This window comes from Orbicella franksi, chromosome 2 (genome assembly GCF_964199315.1).
Source record: "Orbicella franksi chromosome 2, jaOrbFran1.1, whole genome shotgun sequence".
NCBI classification, from domain to species: Eukaryota; Metazoa; Cnidaria; class Anthozoa; order Scleractinia; family Merulinidae; genus Orbicella; species Orbicella franksi.
In genome coordinates this window covers 1,309,217-1,322,184 of record NC_138146.1, presented here as the reverse complement: position 1 = coordinate 1,322,184, position 12,968 = coordinate 1,309,217, and the positions used below count along the sequence as shown (strand labels likewise).

The 12,968-nt window shown below is 36.2% G+C and overlaps 1 protein-coding gene across 1 annotated transcript in view; it reads right to left on the bottom strand.

The window, feature by feature from the left end:
- The window catches only part of LOC145467428 (somatostatin receptor type 4-like), a 1,621-nt gene extending 74 nt beyond the window's left edge, over positions 1 to 1,547 (bottom strand). The window contains exon 1 of the mRNA XM_081450987.1: positions 1 to 1,547. This exon is cut by the window's left edge and continues 74 nt beyond it. Coding sequence (XP_081307113.1) covers positions 228 to 1,364 — 1,137 coding nt within the window. The 5' untranslated portion in view covers positions 1,365 to 1,547 and the 3' untranslated portion in view covers positions 1 to 227.
- Positions 1,548 to 12,968: the final 11,421 nt, after the last annotated feature.

The following is a 12,968-nucleotide window of genomic DNA, read 5'->3' as shown; positions in this document are numbered from 1 at the left end:
GTTTTTTAGTTCTTGAATATACCACTTTAACAGATCTGATCTGTAAAACACTTTGCCTCGGATGAACGTTTATTTTGTAAGTGACAGAGTTCCTGTTTTGATCACTTTTGTGACTAGGTGTCACATAATGCCTCTCCAGAGCGCTTCCAATCTTCTCTGTCTGATTTCGTACTTCCGTCCATCTTCCGTGTCAGATTACACTAGAAATGTTCCGCTGAATGGTCGTTTTATTCATGGAAATCAACTTCTGATTTCTTTGCAACATCCTCCGGCGCAGCAGGACCCACGTGAGCGGTCTCCTTTTGGCAGTCCAGTGTCCAGGCCCTTCGAGAGGAAGGCGTACTTAACGTCGACGCACGCGACCTCACCTGCCGAAACCACGAGCATGCAAACAAAATGTTCTTGAATTCGCGTCTATAATTTTCGCTGAACAGTGCATACAGTACGGGCGTCAATGCGCAGTTAAAATGAGCGAAAAGGAGTCTGAGATACAGAACGTTGCACGAAATGGCAACGTTATAAGATTCCATAACAGCCACGATAAAGTAGAGGATCCAGCAGAGGATAAAAGCGGTGATCACCACGAGCACCATGCGGGACACTTTCTTGTTCACCTCAGTGGGCTGTACAGCTTCGGCCGTCACTCTATTCCCAGGCCTTCCTCTCCTCTTCAGTGTAAAGATCGTGCCTGAGTATAAAGCGATCATCACTCCTAAGGGCGTGGCATACATGCCAATCAAGTTGAATTTGTGGTACACCACGGACACACCCGACCAGAGCATCGTATCTAAGGACAGCTTACAGTACGTTTTTCCACAGCTCACAGCTGTAGTGTTGGCAACGAGTATCGGGACCCTGATCATCGATGAAAGGAACCATGTCAAGGCAATGAGATGACGGGCGGCTTTGGTGTTTTTAGTCAACGATTGCAAGGGGCGAATGACTGCCAGAAATCGCTCACCGCTGATACACACTGCTGAGAAAATAGAGACGCTGACCGAAGTTTCATGAATGAAATAAACCAGTTTGCAAAACACTAGGCCGGCCACTCCTGTGGACAGCCATTCGTAGCCTGCAAGAAGGATAGAGACAACTCGTGGCATATAAACCAGTGTAATTAACAAATCGCTCAAAGCCATATTTACAATGAAGAAGTTCACAGCTTTGCGCATGGGGCGATTGTTGAAGACAACGGCCGTTACCAGGATGTTACCCACCACAGAGATAAGAATAATGAAAAAATATGGAAGCACTCTGGTTACTTTGATGGTTGTAGAATCCGCGTCGAAACAGGAACTTTCCACAAGATCGGCCACTTCGGCGGAGCAGCTGGTATTAGGTAAGTCATCACTATGATACGCCATACTTTCGATACCCGAGTGCACTATTGCAAACTCGTGATAGATCTGTAGATCTGTATCAAATAAAGACAAAATTTACAACAATTAAACCCAACAATGTCTACAACTACATCACCTTGTGTGGGGAAATATATTTTAAACACAGGTTTGCAATTCTTAATGGGGAGCTCTGTTGCAAGATAGAGGTGGCATTGAATATGGTGGCTCATACATCCAATGCTTATTCTAATTTCCAGATGTCTATTTCATTAAGCAAATAATATTTCAATGCATGAAATTTAACTCTCAATGCAGGATTTTCTCCTGTTAGTGCACAAATACAATATCTCAACGCACAAATGAAGATTTTTAGTGTACAAATAGAATTTTCCAGTGCACAAATCAGACATTTCTCTCGGAAAACCAAATTCTATATTCACGTACTTTTCGCCAGTGTGCAAATAAAGTTTTCTCATCGCGCAAATACAATTTCCCAGTGCACAAATAAAAAGTCTCATTCGTAGCACAAAGTGTTATGTACTCATGCAATTTGGTAATTTTGTGCACACAGTTGCAAGACATTTTTCGGCGCAAGACTGTTTTCCACTGGCAAGAAACTGGTTGGTTTTATTTTGCCGTATTATGAAGCCATCTTTCTTGCTCAGCAACTGCAACTATCTTTCATAACTCAGTGACTAAAAGCGTGTTTTATATCTGGTGTGAGACTAGATTTCATTTGCATTTAGAGACAATTTTCATTGCCAAATTTGGCCAGCTGTGGTGCAGACTTAAATATTTGCGCATTGGCTGAAAAATTAACTTTCGTGTCCTAAAATTCTACATTGAATATAAACACCACTGTAAAAGACCCGTACACCAACAAGCTTTTCGACATGTTTTAAAGAAGTAATCTGCATTTCTAACATAGAATCAGTCCCTTAATTTTAGTTGGAATAAATTTTCTTTGGGAGTCGCTTGCTTGGAGATTATTAATGAATATTTTAAGAAAACTTATGAGACACGAAGATACTTAAAAATTTAACAAAACTGAAATGACAGCGCGGTATAAATCATACTCGAAGAAGGAAAAAAAATTGGCAGGTCGTACAATAGAGAAAGAAAGCAAATATTGAGCATGCAACATAAGAAAGCTACTTGAGAAACATACTGTACCTTCAACTTGTCAAGAAATTTTTTGAAAATGTTCCAGGGAGTGAGCAACTTTCCAAAGGTTAACATTGTTGCATTTAACAAAAATCGAACTCAACAAGATCACCGCACGTTTGGATTGTGTCTTTGAAAAAATTGAAATTGAAAAACTTTAAAATTGCAGCCGATTTTTAGACATGATGCTTGTTAGGAAGAAATTAACATAAAAGGCTATGAAGCAATAAAGTGGCCGAAATTAATTTTAACGACTTGGAAAGTGATCAAAACCTCTCTCAAAACCATTAACATCGCAAAAGGCTTGACTGACGTAAGTACTGAACAATTAGAGTGGTGAATTATTAAACATACTTTCTTTAACAAGTTTCCTCCCACAGATAACGTACTGAAATATTATGTCACTACACGCAATATGCAATTGTTTGTTCATAAGTAAAAGTCTTTCAACCTTGAAAATTTTAGTTCTACTTATTTCACTAATACTAAGAAAGACTGTTCATAAGTTAAACAGGTTGGTTAAATTCAAAATATCAATTGGATTTAATTTCTGGCTTTCCTATTAGCTCTCTCTCCTTACATGACATCAGCTCATAGGAGACAGCTGCCTATGTTTAGTCTATCAGCGTGCAGTCCTTTTAAGATTTTGGTCTTCCTGAAAGTTTTTCAAAAGCTGACTAAACCATTTGCTATATTTGTCCGTCAAAATGCCAAAATTACTTAAACTGCGTGCTATATATAATTTGATACAAAACATTTAACTTAAAAGGCTTGTAAAAGTACAACACAAGCGGCTGAGGGGACTGAATAACGATGGAAAGGAGTAAAGGACATTTAAGGGAAATGAGTGAATGAGTCAATCTTTTACTTCAGCTGTTGATTCTCGGCTCGCTTTTATTTCAGTACATCAATAGGGCTTTTAAACAGTTGATCATGTGACCAGCTCTCGTAAAATATGCTGTTGGAGCAAAATTAATTCAGGAAACGGAAATAGCATCTTGTAATTGGTCCGAACACCAGTTTTTAGACAATTACTGGCGTATTAGAAGACTTTGTACGGAGTTGAAAAAGCCTTGCAATCCAAGTACAATTTCTTTAAATAATCACGTCTAAAGGAGGATGAAATTACACAACTTCAGTAAGAAATGGAAAGAAAGTGTGGAAATTAACCAGTAAACCGCTGGGCATAGATTTTCGGGCAGATTGAAAATCAAAAAATTAACAATGATTTGTTGGAAAAGCACCAGAGTGGCATCCTTCTAGGTTTCAAACGACCATAAAAATATTTACTTTTAAAATAAACATCTGAAAATTTGTACGCTTCCTAGTTTCTTTGCACTCTTTCCGTTTCTGATAAGTGAATTACTTTTTTGTCTAAACAAAGTAGCTCCTGTAGCCAAATGTTTCAAAAGACCCATTTGTAGTCATGATGAAGACAGCCATGTAGTCGTAAAACCTTTACACTGACGATTAACTTCGCACTCTTTATTTACCTTGATCAACATCAAATTGATACATAGCTAACTGGTTAACTTACCCACCAACACAACCCAGCAGTTTCTCAGTAATAGACTACAACAACAACTTGACAAACTTAAACAACTGTTACCGACTAACTTACTTGACACTGTTATGACAATCGCCGACAGGCGAGCCGACAAAACCACAGACCGCGTTCGTACTGAACAAGAACGAGAACTGACAACACTTCAACACAATACACTCTACACGAGTCTTTCAGCCAATACCATCATGGCTATACTGACCAATCACGTTCAACGGACCAGACTTATAAGATCATCGACTGACAAACACTATTCACTTGACTCTGAAGATGACTTCCGCTCAGGTTGTCGAAACGTCAGTCACCAACAACAGTTCTTTTCAGAACTACACTCACCCGGACGATCACACTATACGAACTATCTAGAAAATTATAATTCGCTTCAATTGCCTCGCAGGGGGAATCAGATTTTCAGCAATAATAAAGTTATATTTGATCTCCCCGTATATTAACCTTTGTGGTTTGTCACAATTTTCTGAAACATATACTACTTCACATAAAATTGTGTAAGAAATATTCTGAATAAAAAATCTCGCCTATTTTCCTCACATACTGTTTCATTTAACTAACACGGTGAACAGAGGGGCCACAATTGTTATGCCTTTTTATACTATCACTTCGTTTAGGTCAAAATGAATCGTCTAGAACATCCAGTCTATTTATAATCTAAGAAAAATATAATAAAACAATTATTTCATTTGTCCTTGATGGACACGAGACGATTCGAATAAAAGTTACATCTGCAGGCCACCATTTTGATATTTACTATATCGTATCGTAGGCGGGCTCGTATAAGTATTGTTCAAATATCCTTAATAGAAGCCAAAAGTGCACATCCTTGTGTCTAAAAACATAATTCTGTATTTACTCCAACAAACTAGAACTGTATATATCTTTAGCTAGTGTAATTTAGGCAATGTTTTGTAAATTGTAAGATTGTCAATATGTTGTAAATTGTAAAATTTTAAAATTGAAAAAATAAACATAATTGTGTAACCGAAAAATAAACTGAGAAGGATTCTGAGATAAGCGTTCTTTTCGGCTAGAATGTATCATAACGTTACCACATTTCTATTGAATTATACACGTTGAAAGGAACATTCGTTCAGGTGATTCTAACCGTTAAGTTTTAAATTAAATCCATCAATCTTACTGCGTTAAAGTCTTTGACTTAATCGGGTGGTTAGCGACTTCCAGACTCAGAAATTTAACATGAAAAATGTCTCACGTTCAAGAAATCTCTTTAACAACAACTGGTCAGTATAGAACGCCTAAAATCAGGTATCATTGCCTTAGTTAATATGGTGTTGCTTATCACGAAACGTTTACAAAAATTTATTTGTGAAATGATTGCTCTTTTCAATTATTGCGCACTCGGCGATCAAGTTTATCATCGACTTCAAAACATACGAAACCTCACCGACTGAAAAGACCCACAATCTGGTCTATAAATCTTAATATTTTATAAAATGGCATGTTACTTCCAAACATACTACATTCATTCAAAATTTAAGTTTAAATGCTAAACATTGATATTCTTACCTGAAGCAGCGGTTAACATTAAAATATAGATGACTTTCGTCGATAACTTCATGTAGAGCCGAGGTTAACAAAGAATTGTTGGTAATTGACATCAATCATAGGTTCCATGTAATGCTCTGCTTCCGGTAAAATTTTTTAGTGACAGCTTTTGCTGCAGATATGTGGATTTCCGAGATCTTATTTTTGTCTTTTGGGAAAAAATCCTTTCTCGAGGAAAAATAAATTTACTCAATTAAATTTCGTCTTGGAACAAATCAAATACAAGCTACAAAGACAAAATATTAAAAGAAGAAATTGCAATTTTTAGCAAAACAAAATAGCCCAGTGAGCAAGAAATTATTTGGGGAACTGAATATTATTGCTGAATTTAGTCTTGAAATTAGCGAAATGTGACTTCTTTATAAAATTTTATTGTCAAACCGAAGCACGAAACATTGCTTAGTAGTAAAGAAAGAGTTCAAAACAGAGAAATCGTTATCAATGACATAAAATCCAATTAACAGAGTACAACCTTGACTTATCGATTAAAAACATTCACAAGAGACATCTTAGTAGTCTGTAAGTCTGGATATGTTATGTTTTTATTTTTCATGAATAAAGCATGGAGATATCATGCATTTAAAATTTTAAGGCCTATTTATATACTAAATTTGGTATCTAACTTGAATCACCGGTCAGCTTTGAAGTGTAGATAACTTTCGTCGATAACATTTATGTACACAGCAGAGGTTAACATTTAATTCTTCATAATTTACATCAAACATTGGTTAAATTTCTTTCCGGCAAAATCATTCTCTTTATTGGCAGCTATGCTGCAGATTTGCAGTTTTGAGACTTCGCGAGGTCTTATTTTTGCCTTTTGGAAAAAATAGTCTTTTTCCTGGAGAAGTTAATTTAATCATTTTTGTACGAACCAAACGCACGCCAGAGTGAAAATAAAGAGAATAAACTATTGTTTTGTATTAAAAAAACGTCGAAATTGGTACATCATAGAAAGCACGCTGGGTGAGAAATTACTTCGAGAAATTTCTCAGTTGAATTTCAAGTGGAAAATTGCTAAACACTTAATAAGAAACATTTTGTCACGAGTAGCTTCAACTGAAATATTGCCTAGTTAGTAAGGAAAGACTTGAAAACAGAGAACGTATCATTGCAATCGTTAATGACACAAAATACAATTAGCTCAAAGAGAGGTCGCAAGATATAATTGGTTGACACTATCTGGCAAAATTTACATAAAATGTAATAACATTAAGTTGGCTAAAGAAATGACACGTGGAAAGAAGAGAAGAGACACGTGGAATACATTCTGTATTAGCTTTTATAACTGGCCTTCAATTGTGTCACTATCTATGCGTCGAAAAAAGGAAAGGAAACTCAAAACCCTTCTCTGTCACTTGTGATAATAACTGAAAGAAACGATTGTTTTAGCAACAGCTACACCTAGACAGACACTTTGACTCTACCAAATGATTAAAAAATTAAAAAGAACCAATTAAAAGAACAACGCACAACAGGACTGGAGGTGGTGTACTTTTAATTTCCGGTCGATATGTTAATTGATCATGTTCACCAAAATAACAAGTTGGTTTTGCTTGCATTAAAACATCAGCAAACACGGATATTTGAGAATGGATAGAAGGAAAGTAATTGCACAAATTTCAACTTTACAGTATTAATTGCGATCTAGTTAGGAAAAAACAATGTTCGGAAAATTACAGAATTCAATATGGATCCGCCATATTTGTGAACCACTTTGCCAAACTAAGATAGAGACCAAAACGGGTTGGTAACAGGAAAAACAATCCTATTTCCACACGGTAAACGAGTTTAATTTTTATTTCAGAATGCCAACTCTGAATTGCATTTTTGAAAGTAATTAAAAGTGCAAAAATGTTTCTCTTTTCTGTAACATTTCAGATCATGTTTCTGAAAGAAAAATAAGTATTGAGACTGATGCAAAGGGTATTCTACAAGAACAGGCTTGCGGAATTTCGGAGACGGCATCAAATATTCGGTTTTCTTATTGATCACCCACTTCTCTTTCTCTTACTTTGTAAACATCTGAAAAAACTTTTAAGAGTTTTTAGCACATTGTTTGCCAAGTTTCATGAAATCACAAAAGATGTTGATAGTGTTTAAAGCGCCCACCCCACTTAAAATAAAATTCCAATAACTTTATTATGCTATCTTTGCGGTCTTTTCCCACGCTACAAAATTAAAAATCTCATTTCCAAGTTTCTTTGCTCCTCATCTAATATATGCCTCTTATTCATCTTGTACATACTTCATATACATCTTATTTACCAATCGCGAAGGGCGTATAGGGGAATATCGACCCAAGGGAAATATCGACTCTGGGGAATATCGACCCAAGGTTTGGAAGGTACGGACTGAGCGCAGCGAGTTCCGTGCAAATAAGACAAAATCAAAGACCGATAATCCTCCCATTACAGTCCCGAACAAGTTTGGTCAAAAGGGGATTATTAAACGAACGTACACGTATCTCCATAAGTATTGAAGAAAATGTTTCAAAACTGGGCATATATATATGTAATTTTAGCTTTGATCTTAGTAGTTTTATTTATAAACATATTGTAAAATTTATAAATTTGTATTTTTTATTTATTTTTAGCAGACCACAGTTTTATTTATAGAGTTGACAGAGTTACTCTGAAAAAAATAAAGGTTTTCGTACTTTACTTACTTACTAAAGACTTCTTGAGGTAAAATTCGAAAGCTCAATTCATCGCAAGGTTGGAAATTTTCAGAAATAATTCCACGTCGTTTTTAGTTTTTAGGTTTTTGGGAAGGTGTGCGTTTTAAATTAGATACGCTATCCACGTTAGGTTTGTTGAACTCTTTGCTTTGTCATATAACAAAATACTTAATTACTGATTTGTCCTTAGGGAAAGAATTATTAGTTTTTTTTTCTCTAAAATCTTAACCTAGCCCTCTGCTTTTCGTATCGGGGAAAAAACTTACAGTTTCTCTCGGAACCAGTCATACAGCGTTTGATATATCTTGTGCACTTATTCGTATAAATTTGAATAAAACGATTATAACAAGAGCTATTCACTTCACCAACTATCCATATAAACTGGGCGTAACTTTTCCTACCTATAGTATATTCACCTTAATCCAAAACTCACAGGCTCATAGACTTCTATCTCATTACACAAGCCTATCTCCGTAACACAGTCATGCACATTTTCATTACCACACCTGGTTTAGAAGACGTTGCATACTGCTTCAATCTCTTGAACAACTTATCCACTTGTCTCCTGTGAGAGGCTGAGTGTTCGATCGATGTGAAAGGTCAAAGGGGGATTCTATTCCAGTTTGGAGAATTCAGCATTCTTTTCCAGGGTAAATTTTATTACTGGTCGTATAACATATTTCTCACTGTGTCTTCCAAATTCACCATTTACCATAATTTCGTTCATTCAAGGTGTTCATCAAAAATATCGCTTATTACAAATCCAATTTCTAAACTTGCAACTATTTTCGTCTCGTTCCATTAAAGCAGTTGATTACTTCTGATTATTATCATATTTAGCCAAACGGAATTAACGTGCATTTCCAAAGGTGCTCATCATATCTAATAAGAATGGCGTGGGCGAACAAAGAGGCTCCGGGATGTGACTTGATTGTGAAGAGTTTATTTATGTTCGTGACCATTGCTTGGAGAAAAATATGCCTTAAAGCAAGAGGAACCTTATGCAACACAACGGTACAGGCTTAAGAAAGTTATCAAAGGAAATTGGAGTTAGTTATATCTTTGCAATCCCATTTGTTTTAATTCTTCCCAACTCTCCAAATAATTCAGTGCAGCGACGCTTCGATAAAAAAATCTAAGGTTATTAGATATCTAAGGCCCTCAAGCTAACCAAACTTACTTTTAAACCTTGCTCTTTCTTAAGTCAACAATGTTTCAAGGTTCTTCAAATAAATGTCAACAACAGACATCTTCATTTCCTTTCTTAATGGAGAAAACAGCAGGCTTCTTTTTCTTTTCTATTCACCAAAGACCTACTACATTGTTTGGAACTAAATAGCACCGACCTTTTCCTTGTTATAATTGTAACATTTAATATCAGATGTTGAAACTTTGCATTTCTCGATTTTTTTCTGGAAATAAATTTTGGCTGTCTTCAAAGTTGTTGTGCTGCGAATATTATGTTACATTTCGCGATAACCCATAAATTTTGACCTTAAAGTCTTCTGCTATTTAACGATGACCAGTAATTAGAAACTTTGAAAAAGCCGTGATTTTTGGCAAGATTTATCAAAGATAACCTTATATTTCTTCGTGTATTTAAGCATACATATTTTTATTGTGTTTTTCTTTGCTTTGCCTTCCATGAAGAGAGCATAAAGTTCTTTTAAAAGTATCTGGCTAGCCTTGATCTTTCCAATACAGAAAAGTATTGATAAGCGCAACAAAAACCTCGCGATATCGTTCAGCTTAGGGGGCGTTGATGGGGGCGGTTTCGTTCTGGTTATGTCACAGATTTTGCTGCCGTAACGGAGTTATTTTCATGCGCTAGCTAAACCTTTGTCGTTAGCTGCAGAACTGCTATTTAACTTTACGGCAGATATCACCCATTTGAAAGGCGACAATGAGATTTTGGTAGCAAAAATTAATCTGAATCGTTTGTACATGAAATAATTGGCGTCAAATTACGAAATACATCAGGCTGTCAAATTTTCAACCCAAAAATTAATCTTGCAACGCTAAACTGCGCTTGTACAAACATGTAAAAAACCTAATATGTAAACTGAGAAAATCGAGTTTTTAGTGTGAAAGATAAAAAGAAACCGATAACTGAACAAAGTAAGATATAAAGAATAACCCTACGAAATTCCTAATGAGATCAAAACCTAATTTCTCCCTTCCGCATAAATCTATCGAGCAGGAGGAACATGTTGAGAGTAAGGACATTAATCAGGAGCGAATACATGATATCTTTACAGCAGAATCCCACATTTAAAATACAACTCGATCATTTCTATCTTCAGTTATTTTTTCGGCACATACAGCGAGCCATAAATTTCCCCTTACATTAAATTATTTCATTCGTTACGGATACGCCATTAACTCGCAAGGGCATTTTTTTACCTTACGCTGTCCTTATTAATCCGGCTTCGTCCCCTCAGCAAAATTCTCCTAGAACTAGCATTTAATCAAGCTATTTGCAATCAGCAAAATTCATAGAAATTGAGTTGACTCGGTGGAATTTCAGTCGGGCAGACGGATTTTTTTTTCCTATTAACTTGGTACAGAATATTTGCTTTTTCCCTTTCAAACAGTCACAGTCCTAGACACATCCGTAGTCACTAGATTAAATATAAATATATTGAAATCAATTTAAAACCTCAAGATTCTTATCAGCGATTGGAGTTTTATGAATCAATATTACATTCTATACTTTCCTGCACTGATTTTTTTTTTTTTTTTTTTTTTTCGTGTGACATAGCGAATATTGTAACCATTAGAACTCGCCTGTTCTTGTTAGATGAGGGGCGAAAAAAAAATCAACCGACGACAAGTAAGCAAATAAGAAAAGCAAATACCGTATTGATAAAGTCGTCTCAACAGAGAGGCGAAGCAAATGCTGGATGGAATCGAAACAAAAATTAAGATCTTACCTCTTGCTATTTTGTGGAAATCTCAGCAAGGTTCTATGCGCGGGTAGATTCTGAATTATTTCTCAGTTCTTTCGAAGCCGGCGTCAGAGAAAAGATATGAAAAGTCAATGTTTAAATGTACCCTCCTCAAGCAGTAATTTGTACGAGTCTTTCAAATGCCCCTCGGCTTCAGATTTACCCTGAAAATAGGTCAAAGTTCGAAGCGCGTTTTATCTTGCAGCTAACCCGGCCGCGAATCAAGCACAAGCCAAGATAAAAACACACTACGAGAACTTTTGACAGAATTCAAATTGGCGGAAGTGATGAGACCGCTGTTTTTTAAACTAAATGTAATTTAAATATTTCACATCGATAGTGGCACAAATGTCAGGAAAAAACATTAAATACACAATAGAAAAATAATCCTGCGATGAAAGTCTACTTCCGATTAAAAGAAGCTGTAATACCAATGATATTTCACCGAATTGTTTCAATTCTTACGCACAGACAGAAAACAGACAGTGGAGAATGGGTGACTTTCTCCAGACAGGTTAGCCTCTGACATTTTCAAGAGGTATACACTTGATTTCCATCGCGCCTTTTGGAACGCGGGCTCTTTTTCCAATCAGCGGCTGGAAATCGAGCCATCGAGGAGTGCGGAAGTATTTAAAATACTAATTAATATCTTTGGCAATGACGGTTATTGAAAAGTTTCCAAGTTAATGCGACACAGACCAAACATGAAACTTGGCACCCGTGGTTCCTGTTAATTACTGGCTAATTTGAATTTCATAATGCCCTTAATTTTGGCCAGGTTAAGGGAACTCAATTTTTCAATGAAAGCCCGAAGAAAACGAGCCATCGAACATGTTCGCAACAATTCTATCACAGAAAACGTTTTGCACAGAAAAAGTAAGTTCAATTTTTCGCGGCGGTGGCACAACGAAAGGTATTTTCTTAAAGCCTCCACTCGAATGATTGCCGATGGTCAGTCTACTGATTGTCGACCTGTGAATATAAGATTACCTCCAGCTCAGTTTTGCAACTGATAAGACCCAGCCCTGAGTAAAACGTTGCATTTAATCAGTTGATCTTGGAAAGATGGACGCTGATAAAGAGGAAATGGATATATCGAGCTGGGTTGCCCGTTTACGCTATTAAGTGGCGCAAATGGTAATGCTACCGACAACTTGGTTAAAGCCCTGTCGCATTAAAGTAAACCAAACATATCTCGCAATTTTTTGTCTTTTTTTTTTTTAATTTGTTGTCATTACTTCTTTGCCGCAGTGATGGTTGCGAAAACTAATTGATTCCACCTTGTGCAAGGGTTACATCAGCAAAACCTTGTGAGACAGAAATTTTTCGTTCAATGATCTTGGTTTGTAAATTCCAGGCAAGTTACAGGAAAATTGTCTACTGAAACGGCGCTTTAATGACTTTCGCAAAATCTATCAACTGTGAAGAGCAAGTGCAACTGAACCGAATAAACCGGAGAGCTTCTCATCGTTATCAATATTAGCTTCAGAATTTAACAGTGTCAGGGGATATGTTACAATGTTGTCCTAAGCACGTCAGTAAAAATACTGACAGTTAGTGATTGTACCACTGATGATGGAATAGTCTAGTAAAAGTACTAATCACTAGTAAATCTAATTTAGAATTCTTTACCGAACTGCTGAGACAATTGTGACACGTGAAATGTATATGCTGTAACTAATGTTTAGTCA